The sequence below is a fragment of the Megalobrama amblycephala genome, linkage group LG5 (genome assembly GCF_018812025.1).
Source record: "Megalobrama amblycephala isolate DHTTF-2021 linkage group LG5, ASM1881202v1, whole genome shotgun sequence".
Taxonomy (NCBI): domain Eukaryota; kingdom Metazoa; phylum Chordata; class Actinopteri; order Cypriniformes; family Xenocyprididae; genus Megalobrama; species Megalobrama amblycephala.
Window position 1 is genome coordinate 8595652 of NC_063048.1, and position 23036 is coordinate 8618687.

The 23036-nt window shown below is 35.8% G+C and overlaps 1 protein-coding gene across 2 annotated transcripts in view; it reads right to left on the reverse strand.

Moving 5' to 3' along the window:
- The window catches only part of tfb1m (transcription factor B1, mitochondrial), a 40020-nt gene that overhangs the window by 13128 nt on the left and 3856 nt on the right, over nt 1-23036 (reverse strand). For both annotated transcript variants that reach the window (XM_048190578.1, XM_048190579.1), the window contains exons 5-6: nt 22101-22252; nt 15580-15699 (exon numbers count right to left, since the gene is read on the reverse strand). In XM_048190578.1, the coding sequence (XP_048046535.1) occupies nt 15580-15699; nt 22101-22252 (272 nt within the window). The remainder of the gene's footprint in view (nt 1-15579; nt 15700-22100; nt 22253-23036) is intronic.

The following is a 23036-nucleotide window of genomic DNA, read 5'->3' on the forward strand; positions in this document are numbered from 1 at the left end:
CCTGCCGCTCCGTCACACACATTCATACACATACCGTGCTGCATGTGTGCTTTTTACGCGTTCTGCTCCTCACTGCCATGGAGACAGGATTTTACACCCAAATATGTGTATTGTCTAGGGGTCGTATCTCTCCGTACACTCGGAGGATGGTGGTCCTCTCTATGATGAGTGTCATGAATCACTCCAGCCAAGAGCAGGGGATCGGTGTCTAGAGACAAAGCCTCTGCAACACCCTCTCGCTCAGACGGGAGGAGACAATATACGTGCAGCAGTTTTGTTTTAGAAAGATTGAGTTTCAGTAATTGGCAGAAATTCGCTGCAATATGTCCACTCTCAATTGAAATCTCCTTTGCCAAACGATGTTTGCTCTTCTCCAAATTTGAATACACAGCCAATATGTCTCCAAATGCCTGCTGACAGATTGTCACTACAAGGGGCTCTATAAAAATCGCCTTAAAGGAATATTTCAGGTTATTCTTAACATCTGTGGACATCATCTGCGGCATGTTGTCAATTACCACAGAAAGGGAAATGGTTATATGTTTACAGTGGTTTATTTGTGGTGCTGCTCGCCTTCCTTCCATTGATATTTCTGTAAATGTGTTACTAGCGTAAAAGCAATTCTTATTTGTTTTCACAGACATTGAAAATAGTAATCGACCGCTTGCCACAATGCGGTTTTAAATGTACATTTAAGAAGTCAACATTTTTGTCAGCATGCCACAGATGCTGCCCATAGAGGGCATAGCTTAAAGGGTTAGTTCACCCAAAAATAAAAATTACCCCATGATTTACTCACCCATCCTAGCCATCCTAGGTGTATATGACTATCTACTTTTAGACAAACACAATTGGAGATATATTTAAAAAATATCCTTAGTCCTCCAAGCTTTATAATGGTAGTGAACGGGGGGGCGCATTTTGAAGCCCCGAAAAATGCATCCATCCATCATAAAAGATATTCACACGGCTCCAATGCGTTTTTGTAAAAAAATAAATAGATAAATGTCCATATTTAAAACTTTATAAATTCAAGTAACTTGCTTCCGGCAGATGACCATACGCATACTGCACAAGTTGACTTGTATGTATGTATGACGCAGGGGTATCACAAGTTTAGACGCCTCTCGTGCTTCAAACAAATAGGGCTGTGCAACAAAGTCAAGCTCCTCTTCTCTTATTTTGAAATCCTCTGACATTTCTCTTTAAAAATGATCATTTTAGACTTCTAATTCATGACTGGTGTTTTGTTTTGCTCTATCCTTGATGTGTCTTGTGTTGGGTCAGAGGTCAGTCTTCCACTGCAATCTTTGGCCAGAAGCTAGTTATTATAGTTAAAGTTTTAAATATGGATATTTTTTCTTAGAAAAACCCATCGCTTCACTTCAGAAAGCCTTTATTAACCCCCTCAAGCTCTATTTTATGATGGATGGATGCACTTTTTTTGACTTCAAAATGTGCCCTCCCATTCACAACCATTATAAAGCTTGGAAGAGCCAGTATATTTTTAATATATCTCTGATTGTGTTCACCTGAAAGAAGATAGACATAATCACCTAGGATGGCTTGAGGGTGAGTAAATCATGGGATAATTTTCATTTTTGGGTGAACTAACACTTTAATATTCTTTTAAGAGCAAGAAACTTCACATTGTCATCCTTGACCTCCCTCAGTGCTTGCAATCCCTGAGCGCTTACGGATGCCGCCTCTAACAGCCAGAACAGTTGCATGTCATGTGCCAATTTGCCAATGCATGTACCCCCTCATAAGCATGCCCCCCCCCCCCCTCCCCTGCACACATAACTTGTGCCAAGAGTGGAGTAAGTGTGTATATGCTTGGATGCAGCCGTGCGTTTCTACGCTGCTGAAGGGAGGAATGCAATTTCAGTGTTGTTCTACTCTGGCAAAAAGTGCTTTGGCAGTGATGGATGGCACAGCGCATTCTTCCTCTCAAGCAGATTCCCACAGGCGAGCAGATGGCTGGGCCCAGCTCGCCCCCTGCAGGCGGTGGCGGGCATGCTGAGTGGGCACAGCCAGGCTTTGTGCTGCCCCTCTAGGGCAGATTACGCCCTCCTCAGCAGACCGTGCCAGCTCCTGGACAATAACAACTGCCCATGCACCATTACCGAATGCAATAAGCACTCCTCCTACCCTCCAAAAGTGACGATGCACTGAAATGTTACAATTGTGAATGTGCCAAACTCATGACTACTTTGCAAATGTATGTACAGGTGTACTGTTCTGTTTGCCAAATGCAAGATGATTTAAAGTTTTTCAAAGACTGTCATCTGTAATGAGAGATAATATATAAATATAAAGTTGATCAACTTGCATATACTTTCCCCCTAAAATTCCAAAGCACAACGATCCCAGGATCACAAACTGTTCAGGTTCACCAGGGACTGAGACCATTTAAATTGTGCTTTGGGATTTCATATTCATCACAGCTCTGCAGAGATTGCGTTTATCTTTTTATTAATTTCCTGAGAGCACTGTACAACACCCAAGCATGTTCACAGCAAATCTTCTTTATAAGAAGACAAACATTTACACCTTTACTTGTGTAACCTCATTTGAAAGCAATTTATTTTTTGTTAGCCTAACATGCTAAAAGATACACAGAAATAAAGATGATCATCTGTAGATAGTATTACCAATAGAGGTTTTGTAATTATAAAGACAAACTATTCATATATTGTTATGGTGCAGCTTGTTTATTAGCACGCTAGAAAAAAAAAAAAAAAGTTTCATATGACCCAGACGAAACTGAGAGGCCCTCGTTTTTGTTCAGTGGCCAATTTAATGATTCCAGACTGGATAAATGAAGCTTATATTTTGGTGGATGCTTCCGCACTTCTTAATTTTGCAGAGGATATGGTTCAAATATTTCTGTACTGTTCTCTCAGTGTGCTTGTGCAAGTAGTTATATTTTTATTAATAAAAAATGGTGGAAGCGTATGTTCTTAAAAAACATTTAAGTCTTATTTAATTGATGTGTGCTGTTTTGTTGGTGTGAGGACAACAGTCTCAAGCAGCAAATGACAGAACAGGCTGTACTGAACACACATTACTTCATATATTCAATTTACTGTATCTTTAGACATCATTAAACATGAATGAATAAAGTCAGCATTCATTTGCTTTCTAGATAACCACTGAGAGCGAAGAAATGTATTCTTTGAGCTGTTCTGAAAACTGTGAATCTCATATAACAGATGCACAAATATATAAACTATGTAAACTTTCCCCAGTTCTGAAAAGGATGGTGCAGTTAAATTAAGTACATTTTGTATACATCATGGCATGGTAGTATTTGGTGTACTGCCTTTAAATTAGGTTGATCTTGTTTTTGTTTTTTTGTTTTTGCTGTATTACAGTATTGAGGATTTTCCCCCATCTCACATTCTGCTGTTCTGATTTGATGTATGCATTGATCACACCACTAATTCACACAGTCCATTAAATGGAAAACAGATTTGTGGCCAAATATTACACTTGTCCCTGGTTTCACAGACAAGAATTAAAGGGTTAGTTCACCCAAAAATTAAATTTCTGTCATTAATTACTCACCCTCATGTCGTTCCCGTAATAACACAAATTATGATATTTTTCATAAAATCCGATGACTCAGTGAGGCCTCTATGCCAGCAAGATAATTTACACTTTCAATGCCCAGAAAGTTACTAAAGACATATTTAAAACTAGTCATGTGACTACAGTGGTTCAACCTTAAATGTTATGAAGCGACGAGAATATTTTTTGTGCACCAAAAAAACAAAATAATGACAATATCTAGTGATGGGCGATTTCAAAACACTGCTTAATGAAGCTTCGAAGTTTTATAAATCTTTTGTCTTGAATCAGTGGTTTGGAGTGTGTATCATTTGGCGCACAAAAAGTATTCTTGTCGCTTCATAACATTAAGGTTGAACCAATGTAGTCACATGAACTGTTTCAAATATGTCTTTATAGCTTTCTGGGCATTGAAAGTGTTAGTTGTCTTGCTGGCATAGAGGCCTCACTGAGCCATCGGATTTCATCAAAAATATCTTAATGTGTGTTCTGAAGATGAACGAAGGTCTTAAGGGTGTGGAATGACATTAGGGTGAGTAATTAATGACTGAATTTCATTTTTGGGTGAACTAACCCTTTAAGCTAGTCCCAGACTAAAATGTATGATTGAGCTGTTTTAACTGAAAGCAACTTGCACTGACATCTCTTAAAATATATCAGTGTCATTGTTTTGTCTGAAGACACACACACCTACTGGTGATTTCTTTCTAAGGCATGTTTATAAAAGCTACTTAAATGGCTTAATCCTGGCTTAATCTAAACCCTGTTTGTGAAAACGGGCCTTAGTTCTTTAGGTGAATTTTTATGCCACAAATTACATTCATATTAAAAAAAATATTTGTTCAAAGAAAACAAACCTTCATATAACCTTTATTAGGGGGATTCAGTCCTGATTACATAAAAGCTTAGATTAAAAAAAAAAAAAAAGATTCCCATAAGAGATCTAATGAGGTGAAATCTTCTGTGATTCATTTCAAAGGTCTCTGCCCTCTGCTGCAGTAATGACAGACCCATGGTTTGGGGCTCAGATGTTTGAAATGACCTCAAATCACAAGGCTATTAAGCAGAGAGGTTAACTGCAGTTCTTTTGCATCCAAGCAAACGCGCACACTCCCGACCCTACTGTAACGACCGTATTATTTGTAACAGTGCACAAGGGTGAAATACTCCATTACCTGTCTTCTTGCAAATATGAGGTGCTAGTTAAATCTTTTCTGTCATGTAACACCAGCTCAACTGATTAAACTTCATCGGCCATCAAAAACCCATCAGCAGTAATGGCAGGCCAAGTCCATAGACAACCAATCCGTCAGCAGCCCTCAAATGGCTAGCATTTTTATGTTTAGGGCTCATGCACTGAAGGTGTGTAGGCACCTATTGCAAATTTGGAGTCTCTATCTTCATAGCTCCAGTGCCACCAACTGTCCAAATTTGCACTTACGCTTATGCTAATAACTTTTGAACCTTTGAAAATTCTTTTTTCATATGATTCCTTGGCTCAAGGTGATTCGATTGTGGTTCATTTTCTGTAATGAAAATTCCGCCATTTTGAATTTTCAGAAAAACCTACTTTTTTTTAATTCTTCCTAGGCCGTTGCTCCAATTTTCACAAAAAATTACCCAGATCATCTTCAGACCATACTGACAAAAAGTTATGGAATTAAAGTCGATTCGCCAAATTGTAGAGGTGTAAAGTCCAGGGGTCAGAAAGTAAAAGTCCTGCCATATGTTTATTCCACCCATGAACTCAGCCAGCTGATTTCACTAATTAGTTCTACCTCCTGGCTGAAAAACTGTGCTAATTAGCAAATCCAGGTGATGAGAACAAAATACAGAGGAGGACTTTGACTTTCTGAACCTGGACTTTACACCTCTGCCAAACTTTTTTTGAATAACGTGCAAACGAATCTGGCAAAGTGCCCACCAAAATGAAAGTGAGGCTATATCTCCGCAACGCTAACCTATTCTGACCAATCTTGGAGTGTGTTATGACAACCAAGACCTGAGGCTACCTTCACAGTTTCAGCACAGTGCCACCTAGTGTTCAGGAGATATGATTTTTTTTTATTTTTTCTTAAAACTTATGAACACTTTGAACAAAAAAAAAAGGAAAAAAAGAAAAAAAAAAAACTGTTCTCTTTAGATTCGGTGCAGCATGCTGAGTCAAACGATACCCAATTTTCCCATATCAGTCATTTTGGGCATTGGCCATTTTAAATTGTGTCACAGAATGGTATATTTTATGAACGCATTAACGTAGTTATGTTTGTGTATTTGGCACAATGCCCTCAAAAAAGTTAGAATGAAATTTCCAAAAATGCTAATAACTTTTTGATTAAATAACTTTTGATTAAATTAGCCTACTATAATGAAACTATAATGATTCCTTGGTTCATGCCGAGAACATACATATCATTTTTGCCATATTTGGCCAAACTTCCTGTCCACCATTTTGATTTTCTTTTAAAATCTATTTTTTTTTTTTTTTAACTCCTCCTACACCGTTTGTCCGATTTTCACCAAATTTGAGTCAGATCATCTTCAGACTGTGCCAGCAAAAACTTATGGATTTTGTGTCGGTAGACGAAACTGTTTTTGTATACTGCAGCAACAAAGTTAAGGCATGATGCCAAAATGACTCAGAGGCTGTATCTATAAAATGCTTTGGCATATTGACACCAAACTTTGCATGTGTCATTGTCACCTCACTCTGACCACACCAACTGATTTGGTCACAGCACCACCTATTGGCTGGAAGTAGGGTTGCCATCTTCAGTGTGGCAAAATAAGGGACACCCATTCATGACTCAATTCAAAAAACAAAACAATTTTTTTTTTTCCTTTTACGTTTGATTATTTTATTTATTTCTAAAGACCTCTTTAGTATTTGGTGTGCCTAAGCAGTTATTCTGAACCAATAATCACTTTTTTTGACAATTCTACATGGGATGAGATTAATTTAAAAATTTTAATTAATTTACTTTTAATTATTATGACTACATCATTATGTAATTATTTGTCCAATTTTTATCTAAATATTTTTATAAAATGTCATAAGCTGTATATGACAGGATTATTTATTATGTAGGTCTGATTAATATAGCCTAGCTAAATGATAGATTATAGATATAGATATTAATTTATTAATTAATCGGACTCATGTCTAAAAATATAATAATTATCTGTCTGCCAAGCTCTGATAATGTATGAATATTATATTATCAATTTACAACAACAACAACAATAGCCTATACCTTTAGATGAAGCATGGATGTGTGCGTCACCGCATGTTGTCTGAGCAACTGGAATGTTTCTCTGCAAAGAGTGCAGTTCGCCTTATAGGTTCATCATTAGTTACTTGACAGACCCATTGATGTCTTTTTCCTATTCAGCACTGTATCTGGAGAGCCTCTTGTGTTCAAAGAGCCGGTGTGAGCTCGACATGTTTTTAAAAAACCACGCAGGTTTACAGAGCATGATCTCGAGACTCCATCGCTATCAAAACAAAGCCGCTAAAATGCAATGACGCGCAAATGAGCTTCTCTGTGTTCTTTATATTTGCTATTAGTATTCTCCACACTGCAAAATCATTATGTGTTTGTTCAACTATGTGTGGGTCTATGTAAAATACGGGACAAATTGCATCCCGTATTGATTTGATACGGGACGCAACATTTTACCTGTAAATACGGGACGATTCCGTACTTCACGGGACGGGTGGCAACCCTAGTTAAAAGTGACAAACCATTAAATCATTACTAGTGACTGTATTTATGATTTTTTTTTTTCAGCCATTTTGCCTAAAATCATATTAAAATGTCTTCAAATGCTCATTGTTGCAGTTGGTCTGATGCTCCCAGCCATGATGACATGACTTGTGCTTTTGTACTTGGCCCTGATAATTGCAGCTATATTTATTAAAATATTATTAATAGATTCAGTGTATTATCTTCATAAAGATTAATGTGTAAAAAAAGAATATGATTGTCAGATACTGTAGATGACCTTGCCCTGCTGGAGATACTCCTGGGTCTGTACATGCGTACACACACACACACACACACACACACACACACACACACACACACACACAGGAATGATGATACTACTGTTTGGTGCATTGTGAACTGCTGAGACAGGCAGTATAGAATGCCAGGATAAAAGCGCCTGCATGAAAACAATATTTTCCAATTCATAGAATTAGATTTCCATCCAAACAACCACTCTAGTGTTGGGGGACCTTTTTTTAAACGCTAGTGTAAGTAAAAGATTACTGAAGCATGTTTTACAAGAAAATATAATTTCTTTCTACTTCAAAGCATCACGTTTAATTCAATGTGTTACTTTTAAATATTTATGAAATTTACTAGCAATTTTTGAGTGAAAATTGCTTCAGAAATCCTATACCAGTTTTCACTCAGTGTAGTTCTTACTGTATAAAATATAAACATCTTAACATCGTCTTCAAATGAACTTCATTAAGTCTTTTAAACATCACACACACAAAGGAGAATAAACATTATTAAACATATATTAATAAATAATAAAACCTACCTTAATGGAACTGCAATTTTGCAAGATCTCTACAATATCTTTTGTCAAAACAACTATTGATATTTGTTCAAAATACAAAGCATTTTGTATTAACTAAGATATTTTTATATTCAGTGTGAATCATATATTGAGAGAAAGGCTGCAGGCATTCTGAGACATTGAAATAACCTTCCTTTACTCCTGATACATCATTTGACCCCATTTATTAAAATGGAACACGACTTATACCAAATCTGACCCCATTATTCACTCTGTGAGGTTTCATTTTCTGTGATGGTCCCATGGTGCAACAGCCAATGGAGAAAAAGAGTTTAATGATCCTTAAAATGGACATAAAAGAAAAAAAAAGAGGGAAAAATTCAGCCTTGCTCTAAAATGTCATATAATGGTTGTTGAAATGACACCATTTTATGTCCAGAGTGTCGTTTCAAATTTAAAAAAAAAAAAAAAAAAAGTTAGGTTTTTTGAATGTTCTTTTTAAATGTGTTTACATAGTTCAAACTATGCATTTATAGAGAATATTGGCACTTTTCTGAGTATTTACAGTTAATGGTCAATTTGTTTTGGTGCCATGGTGTTCCAATCTATCATCACAAATCTGAATCATTAGTACACTGACAATGGTTAGTACAATGAAACAGTACTACAATAAAGACGTCAAGTGTACAAAAAACATCTGCAGATACAGACTCTCTCTCTCTCTCTCTCTCTCTCTCTCTCTCTATATATATATATATATATATATATATATATATATATATATATATATATTATTTATATTTTTTTTTTTTTTTTTTTTTTTTTTTTTTTTTTAGTCAAAACTACTATATTTGTTCAAAATCCAAAGCATGAATCATATATTGAGAGAAAGGCTGCAGGCATTCTGAGACACTGAAATAACCTTCCTTTAAGTTTAATGTTATTCCTTTTGTATTATATTATATTATATTATATTATATTATATTATATTATATTATACACAAAATATCAAATAAGATAAAACAGGTGATCCAAATATATTCATATAAAGACTTCTAACAATAGAACCATTTTCATTTTTATAATATATTGCATGTTTTTATAATTATTTGCATTCAAAAAAATAATAGTTGAAATATATTTGTGATATGAAAAAATTGTGATATGAAAAAAAAATATTTTTTAGGATAAGCTGACATTTCTGTAAGATTCGGAAAAAAAAATTGTAGTTAAAGGAAATTTTATAAGAAATGTAAGAAATTTCCTACACCTTTTGACTAATTAACTGAATGACTTTTACAGGCCTTTTTGCTTATTGGAAAAGTCTCTTATTTTAAAAAGACTGTCCATACTAAAGCACTTTCCACTAAATTAAATTAAAAATAAATAAATACAGCTATACTTGGGTGGCCATATGTATGTGTCCTAAAATTATCATTTAATGTCTTTTTTAATGATTTTTGCCCCCACATCATGTGCAAATGTCATCCACCCACAAGTGTAGCTGTGCAGGATCATCTCCTCAGAGACCAGTGCAGCCATTCCTCTCAATATCCAGACAAACATCTGCTCGAGGTACGCTTCACTCTCCCTCAGATCAATCTCTGTCATGAGCCCATCCTCGAGCTGTCTCCCTCTTTACTCGCGCTTTCTATCCTCTGTGTGTGGGAAGGACACTGCAGTAGCAGCTGGCTCCGCGTCTGCCTCCGTACACGCAGCAGCTCAGGGGACGGCAGCCGATGCCTGCGCTCGTGAAACGCGTGGGGAGAAGAGGGGGGGTTACTGAACCACTTTTGCATCTGATGACGAGGGGAGGATAATTACATTCATTCTAAAGAATGCAATTATTCTGTCTAACAGACAGCAGACACAGTGTGGGCGATGACAAGTTCATTTGATTGCACTGCAGCTGAACAAGACAAACATGCTAGAAATGAGAACTTTTCTTTAAATGTTATGCCACATGTTAACATTTCCTGTAGCAGTCACTTAGGTTAACGCCTCGATCCACCAGGTGGGGGTGTCAAGCGCGATCCGTGACAGAGGAGACCAGCAAGTGCGCCGTGGGCCTGAGGACATACAACACACGGCCAATCACCGTGGACACAAGCCTTCAAGGACAACCACAGTCACTCAATGTGACAGAACAAGGTGCCTTGCAGCGTCCACACAAAACTGCCAGACAAAAAAAAAAAAAAAGCCACATAAAAAACACCCCTTGTGGCATGCCGATATCAGCTAATGCTCATGATTATAAATAGCACAACTCAGTTCTGTTCGGAAACGCTGCAGCTAATTCCCTCCGACCTTACAAAGAGGTTCTGCAGGGAAATGAAACACGGTGAATCTAATAATTCAATCCATAGTGTAAATGTAGTGCAGAGCAATTCAGGACTGTTCTCTAAATACAGTGAATGAGCTACTGCTAATTACCAGCTGCACAATATTCACTTCTCTAATCCAGTTAATTTGACAAGAGCATAACGGGAGGCTGTGTGTTATTCTACATGTGTGGTAACTTACTCCCAGACGTATCCTCACTCTAAACCGTCGATAAATCCTATTAACTTTGCACCTACTTATTTCAGATGGTTTTGGGCATTGACCAACAATAATACAAGTAAGGCTACCATGCAAAATATGTGTAAAAATCAAAACAAAAACAAAATAATGTTCAACATTAAAACATTCAACATTAAATCACGCACAATAATAGCAGTAATGTGAATTAAGTTCACCAGTCATTTTTACAGTCAAAACTGAGGCTGGTTGCATAAACCACTTAGACTAGTCTTAAAAGACTTAAAAGACACTAATGTTTTTCTTGAAGAGTGGTCCTAATTTTTTAAAAGTCTGTTACATAAAAAGGTAGATTGGTATCATTTGAATTGGAAAAATAACATTGATTACCCCTTGGTTAACTGCAAGTTGGTCAAACTAGTTCTTAAGACACTGTCTTAATATAGTGACTAAGTTTATGCAACTGGCCCCTTAACTGGTCAAGCTGACAACTCAATTTTAAGAAAGTTTTTATACTTATCTCTGCCATAACCATCTAAACCAGGGCTATCCAATGGCGAGACGCGTTCCAGTTCCGGTGTTGTGCTGAATTTCGATGCTATATCTATAATATTAATATTAAGAATATATGCTCCATTCAAGTCAAGTAAAGTCAAGTCACCTTTATTTATATAGTGCTTTTTACAATGTAGATTGTGTCAAAGCAGCTTTACATTGATAACTGGTACATAATTTGGCTGCACAGCAGCTCTTAAATAATAGTGTCAATGCAGGCAGATCAGAAGCACTGTTGAATAAATGTCAAGAATACTATTGAATATCAAATGTCAAGTGTCCCCAACTAAGCAAGCCAAAGGCGACATTCAAGCCCTTTCTTTCCATGCGCAAAGCTTCTCTCCCGCTGAAAGATGTAAAACACCACACAAGAGCTGCAGATGACGCAGTTATTTTTACAACAGTAGCAGAAACACGTGAGCAGCAAAAAAGATACTTTTGATAAAGAAAAAGAGATTGCAGCAAATACAATTATTTTTATCAGTCATACAGAATACTGAAACCGTTTAAACAGGGGGGTGATTATGATTTCACTTTTTTAACTTTAGTTAGTGTGTAATGTTGCTGTTTGAACATAAACAACATCTGCAAAGTTACGACGCTTAAAGTTCAATGCAAAGGGAGAGATTTTCTTTTACAGAAATCACTTCTGTAGGACTACAAGGACTACAACAAACGGCTGGTAGGGACTACAAGAAGCTTCTTCCCGGGTTGGTGACATCACAAACATTTACATAAACCCCGCCCACAGGATCACGTAACAAATGGGGTGAGGCCATGTTGGGCTGCTTTAGAGAAGAGGAAGAGTTGTTGTAGTAGAGTGTTGTTTCATGGCGTCTTTTTACGCCGGACTGCTTCACAAACGAGGGTCAATTCAATGCTGGATTTGCACAAAAGATTAACATGGCGGCACATGCTAGTGGATGAGTTGAATCAACTCCACAGCAACTACATAAATTTATCCACTAACCATTCAGAAACATCCAGTTTCATTCTAAAAGTTGTAACTTCTTCCTGAGTCTCTCCATCAGTGTCGACTCCGGTTTGAACAATGTAAGGCTGAACACCGTTACTGACAATCCTCATTTTGGCTGCGTGAGATTCTCCAGCTTTGTTGTTGTTGAGCTGTTAAAGCTCCGCCCTCTTCTGGAAAGGGGGCGGGAGCAGCAGCTCATTTGCATTTAAAGGGACACACAAAAAAATGGTGTGTTTTTGCTCACACCCAAATAGGGGCAAATTTGACAAGCTATAATAGGAGACACCAGAGACTTAAATTACATCTTGTGAAAGGTGCATTATACATCCCCTTTAACTAAAAAAAAAGTTAACACATGTTATAACTTATTTCGAGATGGCAAGGAAAGACAAAAACCTTAGAAATTACTAGTTAACTTTGTTTTGTGCTCATGATGAGAGTTTTGATTATTAGATTATGTACGGTTGTTTGTTTTTAGTAGTTTATTACTTTTAAGAAAAGTATGGACCATTATATTCATATATATTATGGACCAAAAATATACATATTATAAATATGCATTCTATTACAATTTTTGCCACAAAACAAAATAATGATCAGTTTTTATTTTCATATTTGCTAGAAATACTATTTCATTAAAAAGTAAGACTTCTTTACATTTTAAATGTAATCTTAATTTAAATGAAATCTTTAATTTAAGGGCTATAATGTAATGCTTCCAAGTCCATCACAAGACATTTTTACAATTTCTGCAAAACCTCAAAAATTAAGAATTGACAAGACATAAAAGGATGTACAAGTTCAACAAATATAAGATTATCTGATCCTTATAGTAATGGAACTAATAAGATGATTATTGTTGATCCCTGAGAAACTAAATGATTTCATGTTGTCTTTAATAAAAGAAGTCTGCAGATAACACAGCCAACTCAAAGATGGCACACACAGCTAGTGCTGATTTCAGTCCTCTAGGGTGAGTCTCTCCAACACAGATGGCAGTTACACCACCACCGCTCTGTACAGATAATAAACTGGCAAAGACAAAATTGCAGTATTACATTCTTGAACTAATATCAAAGAGAATTCACCACCTTTAATGAAAGTGTGCAAAGAACACATCAGATCTATCAGTCTTTATGGCCAAAAGAAAATGAATGGTGCCTGCCAGTGTAAATCTCAGCACAGTGATGCTATGGTGTCCTGGATCATTTCCAGGGCATTAATATGCAGTTACTAGGGTGTCCTGGGTGGTTAGCTACTATGCTAGATGGTTCTGAAGACCTCAAAACACCCTACTCTCAAGAACGACATTCTGGTCCCTAGAATATGGCTCGAGTCTCTCCTTCAGCCCAACTCTATTCGACTTTTTGGCCCATTTTATTATCCGCCATACAGAAATCAGATTTTCCCATTGAACCACACAATTTAAGTTAATTCATATCCACAGCACAAACAGTGTGAGATGAGCAACACACTGAAACTGTGAGCAATAGTAATGACGATGCTTCATTAGTAACTATTCTAATACATTAACAGCATATTAGGTCCATACTGAAAATGTGAACAAGATAAGCAGTTATTTCTCATTTAATACTGATTATCATTCTACCTTTCCACAAGATTAATATCTTCCTGACATCAGACACCTGAAGACAAACACCAGAGAAATTTGATGATTGAATATCACACAGGTAAGATTAAAGGGATAGTTCACCCAAAAATGAAAATTCTGTCACCATTTACTCAAAAGTCAATGGGGTCCATCAACTGTTTGGTTACCAACGTTCTTCAAAATATCTTCTTTTGTGTTCAACAGAAGAAAGAAATTCATACAGGTTTGAATCAGCTTGAGAGTGAGAAATGATGATAGAATTTATTTTGGTTGAACGATCCCTTTATCCCTTGTGCGTCCTTACAAACATTTTTGTCTTTTTCAGATTTGTTTTGTGATCATTTTGCCTGTATTAATGCCAACTGCATAAATTTTGGCACAGGTGTGTATTTTTATTGGAATTTTACTATTTTATCCCCATTTCCTTTCATAAATCTATTTTACACTAGTAACAACAAATAGTTCCTCTCAGGACCTGAAGGACAAAAATGTCCCCACTGAAACCCATTAAAACCGCAATTTTTAATCCCAGGGCCAATTAACTATAAAATGATGCAATCTTTGTTAATAGGCTTTCATTCTGTCAGCAAGGCTTCAAAATTACAATTTTTACTATTTTTTTTTTTTAACCAAATGGTGATATTTTCTCAGGTTTTATTCATGTTTTCTGGGGAAAATTTGGTATTGCGCCCAAACAAAATCTTACTGAAAGCTCATTTCTTTAGATACTGTATCAACCAAACATTTGGATCACAACCTGTTTAGATTTATGGCTTTAATTGTCTAGCAGTTTTAGAGTTTAACATGTTTCATAAAAATACATATTTTATATTAAATAATGTTTATAAATCATTTTCATAAACTGAAACCTCTATATTTTTTTCCTTATTTCACTTTTAATTTTTTTTTACTTCAACAATAATCTGCCAAGGGTCTCCTTTAAAATGAGACCAAACTTAAGTCTGTGCTTCCAAGCTTCAAATGTTTACGACAGTTTTGGACACGGACAGTCCTCTATGCACCTGTGCAACTTTTTTGACACTCAAGGGTTAAGGTCTAAAGAAGAATTCCCACCATCAACCAAGAAATTTGATTTTCTCACAAATCTGTCTTACATCAGGAAGGAAATAAGTATATGGAGAATGGCCCTGTCATTAGATATCCCTCAGACATCTTACAAGTGTTAGCCTATATGTATTTTCTCTCAAAGAACACAATTAAGCTTTTTTTCTGTCTACTGTGCATTATCACTCTTGTGTAATGTTTTATCTTGAGGAGATGTTTCAGTAACTTCTTGTGTGAATCCTCATGAAGCAGCAGATTTCTTTCATCAGTGGTGTAAAAGCCTTGGTGTGCAATGAAATAATCATCCGTGCCATTTAATCCAAGAGAATGCTCAATTCGTCCCACTTTCCTTTCTTCTTCGTTCAAAAGCACTCTGGCTGGATAAAATATTTACAGATGAGGGAACTTTATGCGTAAGGTACTTTCTTTCATTAGACCCCTCTTTTATCCACAAACCCCTGGCATTCCCCAAAACCCAAAAAGTCAGTCCTACACAACCCAGGGGAGTAAAGAGGCAAGGCTAAAATCTCAAAAGTGGCTCTGATTTCCACCCTGTACAAAAGAGTGGCGTACCAAATGCCCTGCGGGCGTCATTACACTGCGTCTCCATCTCTGATTCCATATCTAAGACAACATTGACTCTGTGCTCTTCTAATGAGCGAACACCCACATCCTTCCACACAAGCACTCAAAGACCGAGAGATACAGAAATGTAAATGGCAGAAGAAAGAGACAAAAGACTTACGATTGGTTTTGGAACAAAGGCACGTCCTGGGATGGTGAAACAGCTTTTGACAGTGCAGAGATACTGAGCCATGACTGAGAGACGGCTGCGCTGACGGCTTCCTGTGCTGGCTGTTAACCTCTACAAATTAAAGAGGGGACAAAGAGATTGAGTGAATGAATGAATGAATGAATGAATGAATGAATGAATTAGATACAAAATGTTTTAAGAGCCTTTTAATGCCCCTTTTAACCCTTGTGCATCAATTTAAAAAAGTTACACATAGGTCCAAAGAGGACAAAAATATCCATGTCCAAAAAAGAAAAATCTGAAAGCACAGACTTCAGTTTGTTCTCATTTTAAAGAAGACCCATGGCAGATTATTGTTGAAGTAAAAAAATCAAATGAAAATGATCATAATTATATAATTTATGAACATTATTTCATATAAAATATGTATGTTAGAAACTGCTAGAAAATCAAAGCCATAAATCTAAACAAGTTGTGTTCCAAATTTGAGGTTGATTTTGTTTGGGCGCAGCACCAATTTCTCCCCGTTACATGCCAGCAAAGCTCCACTGGTACACACAGTGGTTGAATTTGTGATTTGTAGTACAGTAGAGTTTTTCTTTCTCAAATATTACATGCATACACACAAACAATTATATCACACACGTCAACCACACTCTGACATCCACACCAACACACCCACACTATTATAGCTGCATAATTAATCCAACTGGCTCTATAATATGCAGAAAATAGGAATAAAGTAAGTATTTGCTTTATAGGCCAAACCTGAGGAAATGATGCCATCTGGTTTAAAAAAAAAAAAGTTGCCAACAGAATGAAAGCCTATTAACAACGATTGCATCATTTTGTATTTAAATGGCCCTGGGATTAAAAATTGCAGTTTTAATGGGTTTCAGTGGGGACATTTTTGTCCTTTAGGTCCTGAGAGGAACTAATTGAAACTAATTAAAATTTATGCAGTTAGAATTAAAAACAAAGACAAAAATGTCCACAAGGACACACAAGGGTTAATTCAAGACCAATATCACAGTAACAAAATGGCAAAAATCTAGGCATTTTTCCCCTAACCATTTCATCTTAATATTTAAAATTACTCAAATACAAACCCGATTCCAAAAAAGTTGGGACACTACAAATTGTGAATAAAAAAGGAATGCAATAGTTTACAAATATCATAAACTTATATTTTATTCACAATAGAATATAGATAACATATCAAATGTTAAAAGTGAGACATTTTGAAATGTCATGCCAAATATTGGCTCATTTTGGATTTCATGAGAGCTACAGATTCCAAAAAAGTTGGGACAGGTAGCAATAAGAGGCCGGAAAAGTTAAATGTACATATAAGGAACAGCTGGAGGACCAATTTGCAACTTATTAGGTCAATTGGGTATAAAAAGAGCCTCTCAGAGTGGCAGTGTCTCTCAGAATTCAAGATGGGCAGAGGATCACCAATTCCCCCAATGCTGCGGCGAAAAATAGTGGAGCAATATCAGAAAGGAGTTTCTCAGAGAAAAATTGCAAAGAGTTTGAAGTTATCATCATCTACAGTGCATAATATCATCCAAAGATTCAGAGAATCTGGAACAATCTCTGTGCGTAAGGGTCAAGGCCGGAAAACCATACTGGATGCCCGTGATCTTCGGGCCCTTAGACGGCACTGCATCACATACAGGAATGCTACTGTAATGGAAATCACAACATGGGCTCAGAAATACTTCCAGAAAACATTGTCGGTGAACACAATCCACCGTGCCATTCGCCGTTGCCGGCTAAAACTCTATAGGTCAAAAAAGAAGCCATATCTAAACATGATCCAGAAGCGCAGGTGTTTTCTCTGGGCTAAGGCTCATTTACTGTGGACTGTGGCAAAGTGGAAAACTGTTCTGTGGTCAGACGAATCAAAATTTGAAGTTCTTTTTGGAAAACTGGGACGCCATGTCATCCGGACTAAAGAGGACAAGGACAACCCAAGTTGTTATCAGCGCTCAGTTCAGAAGCCTGCATCTCTGATGGTATGGGGTTGCATGAGTGCGTGTGGCATGGGCAGCTTACACATCTGGAAAGGCACCATCAATGCTGAAAGGTATATCCAAGTTCTAGAACAACATATGCTCCCATCCAGACGTCGTCTCTTTCAGGGAAGACCTTGCATTTTCCAACATGACAATGCCAGACCACATACTGCATCAATTACAACATCATGGCTGCGTAGAAGAAGGATCCGGGTACTGAAATGGCCAGCCTGCAGTCCAGATATTTCACCCATAGAAATGGCCGCATCATAAAGAGGAAGATGCGACAAAGAAGACCTAAGACAGTTGAGCAACTAGAAGCCTGTATTAGACAAGAATGGGACAACATTCCTCTTCCTAAACTTGAGCAACTTGTCTCCTCAGTCCCCAGACGTTTGCAGACTGTTATAAAAAGAAGAGGGGATGCCACACAGTGGTAAACATGGCCTTGTCCCAACTTTTTTGAGATGTGTTGATGCCGTGAAATTTAAAATCAACTTATTTTTCCCTTAAAATGATACATTTTCTCAGTTTAAACATTTGATATGTCATCTATGTTGTATTCTGAATAAAATATTGACATTTGAAACTTCCACATCATTGCATTCTGTTTTTATTCACAATTTGTACAGTGTCCCAACTTTTTTGGAATCGGGTTTGTACTTCAGCTTAATGTTGTACTAAATGCATTTTTTTGTAAATATTCTTTTTTTTTTTTTTTTTTTTTTTTTTTTTTTTTTAGAATAACAAATTGTTAAGTTGTAACTAATATTACCTTAGTCTGCATCTCAGGTATTCCACCAGCCACCCTAATTTCTTACCAACCAGTTTATTTATTTATCTCATTCTCATATCAAAAATATATGGGTCAATGACGTGACGGGTCTTTTTTTTTTTTTTTGTCCAAAGGCCTTAATAATAATAAAAAACAAAGCTATGACATCCAAAGTATGTAAGGTAGTGCAACTAGATCTCTTTTATTGAATCCAAAATGTTTTAATTATGCTACATATAAAAGGTATTTTTAAGTGTCAAAAGGTCATTCGGTTTAACCGTCCAAAGGCCAATACAGCCATTTCATTAGTGATTAAAATATCTTAAATGTAATAAATGTATTTTTTTATTCTGGCATGATTTTATTACATCATATATCAGCAAAGAGCAAAATGGTATTAAAATTATGTGTAGAAGTTGTTACTTTGTTATGACAAAGAATGTCCAAAAAAATTAATTTAATTGATGTCATTCGGAGTAACCAATAAAAGGGACCATTTTGGATCAAGTCATGCAGTCAATATCATGTGATAGGATGTGACATCATCCATCTGCGAAGGACCACATGGTCGTGAAGCAAAGTAACTCTCTCTTAACTATTTGAAAAATTCATGTTTTCACTCTCATATGCATGAAACATCAGGTCATTCGGTACAACTGCTATAAAACCTGGAAAATGTTGTAATATTTTAAAAACTTGTACTAAATATAAAATGTTTGATTGTCCTTTTGTTAGCTAGTTAGATATCAGCCTGTTAGCATTGTTTGAAAATATCGTCATTCAGTATAACCAAAAGTGTCATTCGGTAAAACTGAAATTTTGGTTAAACCGAATTACTTTTTTGGTGACAAATTGTCCATCTTGTAAAAAAGGACAAAAGCAGTGTTAATTGATTATAAAAACCACAATCTCATTGTGAACACTTGTAAATTTGAATCACATTGTAAAACTTCAAAATTAATTATATCTCCATTATGTTTTTTTTACACTTTTAAAAACCTTATTCATCAATGACCCAAATTGTATGGTAACACTTTACAATTCATTTCTTAACATTAGATAACTACATTAGTTTACATGTACTAAGAATGAACAACACTTCAGCTTTTATTAATCTTAGTTCATTTTCAATTCAACATTTACTAATTCATTATTAAAATCAAAAGTTGTATTTGTTAACATCAGTTAATTCACTGTGAACTAACATGAACAAACACAGAACAGTTGTGTTTTTATGAACTAATGTTAAAGATTAACAAATACAGAAACACACGTATTGCTCATTGTTAATGTTAACAAATAAGACCTTATTGGAAAGTGTTACCAAAAAAAAATCTCTTTATTAAGATCTCATTAAAGTTATTGGTCTTATAAAATATAATTTCTTGCACAATGTTCAACATCAAATATTTGATGAAAATCCATACTTCAAATGAAACAGCAGCAGCTTCTACAAATATGTTTTATTATACATAGAATATTCTTTCATTTTATATTCACACTTATGTTTTATTTAATTGTTTGTTTCTTCTATGACCACTCTCTCTTTGGGCCCTATAATCAACAGTCATTATGGTCTACTGTGCCTTTAGGAGTTCTGTGTAAACATTACCTTGCATGTAAAATGAACAACAGTGCTTTGCTGCAAGCTTAAAAAGCCTGAATTACACTGTAAAAAAAGAAGCGCAGCAAAAAGATCAAACTGAAATGATCAAGGTCTTTGTTAAAAATAAACTAACTCAAGACAAAAGGACATTCAGAGGTGCTTACAGCTCAGATTAGCACAAGATTTCTCCTCATTATCTCACTGTGATGTTTCTGAACACCAAATCAGCATTTTACATTTTGCTGCAGGTTTTTATAATGTTATAACATGTTTCTAGATTGCTGCTAGGTATTGATAATGACTGCATCAGAATATGCATACTTCCCTACTGTATATAGTAGGTGAAAACCAGTATGTGAAAAAGTGTTTACACTATTCATATCGTAAAATTATTAACCTACAGATGACCTACTACTTCTGTAAACATCCAGTTCTGTAAACATCCAGTGGACACTCTGCAATCACGAGGCCAGTGCAACCAACACGTCACATGAAAATGACAAATGTCATCATTACTATATATAAAGTACTTATTTAATGGCCGCATATGTTGTAATTCAAAAGAAGTACCTACTCATAAAATATGCGATATTGGACACAGAAAAAATGTTCTAGCATGATGATAGATGGACAGATAGTAGGGCTGCTCGATTATGGCAAAAATCATAGCCACGATTATTTTGCTCAATATTGAAATCACGATTATTTAACACGATTACAGGTGGGTGAAATGATCAAAGTCTTGAGCCATTTTAAATGTCAGTGAAATTTCACAATTATCCATACTTAAGCAAAAACAATTACTAGTCCTCAAAACAGTTACAGAAGACAAGTAAATAGTCAGCAATACAATAAGAACAAGGAAACTAAACTACAAACAAAACCGACAAAAAAATACAACAAAACAAAAATATAAACTAGAATGTACATTTCCTGAAGAAAATGTGAATGGTGCTTGCAGTGGCAAAACTCGGCACTCTTGATTAACATGATGCTAACATAATTACCGACCTGCTAGGATGTTTTTAGCAAGATGCTAACATGATTAGCATGTTTGCTAACATTATGCTAACATGATTAGCATGTTGCTATCATGATGCTAACACCATTAGCATGCCGATAGCATGTTTTTAACAAGATGCTAATCATGTTAGCATAATGCTAGCAACATGCTAACATGATTACCATGTTGTTAGTATGTTTTTAATAATAATAGTGCTTTATTTATTTCAGAAAGATGTACCAACAGTGGTATTCAGATAAGTAATGGCCTATAAAAGATATTGAATAAAGTAATCAAATGTAAAATATCACTGCTGTATACATTAAATATAGACTAATCTTTATGAAAGCTACAGTTTATTCATTCAAGAGCAGTGATTGATTTTATCTTTGTCTTTTGTTGTTTGATTAACAATAATGACTGCAGCAGATGTATTAGGCTACTGTCACTTTAAGAGCTAACACACGGACACAATATACTGTTACACAAGCGCTCTTTCTCAGCCTTTACATTCACTTAAGACATAACCGACTGTGTTTACGAGGATAATTACCAAAATGGCATTTTGACATATTTATGTGTAGACTATTTGACCGTTTAGGTGCGTATCTGAAGCCCTTTGCTCATGCACGATCCTCCCCGTCTCAGGGCATGCACAGGAGGCCGCCTAGGGAACAGTATCTCTTTTGCAGCTTAATGTGCTTTTAATAACACGGTTTAATATCAAGCATGTCCCGCAGTTTAGCAGCAATAGAATGCATTTTACAACACTAATTTATTTACCTGATTTGGGTGTCAAGTTTTGGCTATTAGGGAGGAATGAAAGTGCACCGCTGTGAAGAAAAGGAAGGTGTGTGGGATGGAAAGCGGTAGCGGCACAACAATAATGTAAGTTTCAGGTCGATTATCTTGTTTTCATAATCGTTGAAAGCCAAAATCGAAATCGATTATGATTAATTGCACAGCCCTAAATAGGACAGATCAATCCATTTCATGAAAAACTACTGGCTGTTGACCCATTGGACAGAAACTACAGATTTTGTAAACTAAACTTTTGTAAACCGCCTCCCAACAGAACAATACCAGGAATAAGAGTGTTGAACTTACTTCAGCCACTTCTTTCTGGAAGGTCAGTGTAAGCCTTGTACGTCCAAACATAAAGGACCCAGTTCTGTTGGACATCTGCTCCAGCCACTTTATGATCAGAGGAGTGGACACACTGAAGGGCAGGTTCCCAATGATGTGCAGGTTGGGGGGCACTGAAACACACAAACTCAGAGTGTCCACTAAAGATCCTTTCACTTTTACCTTCTTATACATCAGCAGAATACAGAGATGATGTTACTGCCAAACATCAGCATAGGCAGCTGAGAATACATAGCTGTTTTGTTACAATAAAAATACAAACCAAATTCAATTGCTGATACCATAACCTCACTACAAGCTACTATACAATAAAAAAGCATACATTCATTAGACTGAATACAGGGTGGCAGACATTCAGGTGAGCTGACCGTAGCTTGCTTTTGTTCTGTCTTCTGAACAGAGAGGCAATGGAAGGTCTGAACATTTTGAAGGATTTGTTGTAACGCTTGGACCGAATTCTAGCAAGAACTGGCAGCCAAAACAAAGACTTACAGTGTGAAATGAGAGACTTACAAATTAAAAATAAAGTTAAGCTGCTGCATTTGGACAATATCAGGGGAAAATACATAAGCCTATTTTCTCTGATTATTGATAATCATTTCAAACAGTCTCAAATAATAACATTTCAGACAGGACTTTAAGAGTCCAACAAATTCTGTTTATGTATTTAATATATACAAAAATCATCCTCCACAAATATTGGCACCCTTTTCAAATATGACAAAAATTATAAAAAAAAAAAAAATATATATATATATATATATATATATATATATATATATATATATATATATATATATATATGTGAAAAATTAATACATATTCTCTCTCTAAAATGTTTCTTAAAATTACTGACACCCTTAGTAATACTTAAAGGGATCCTATAATGCCTCTTTC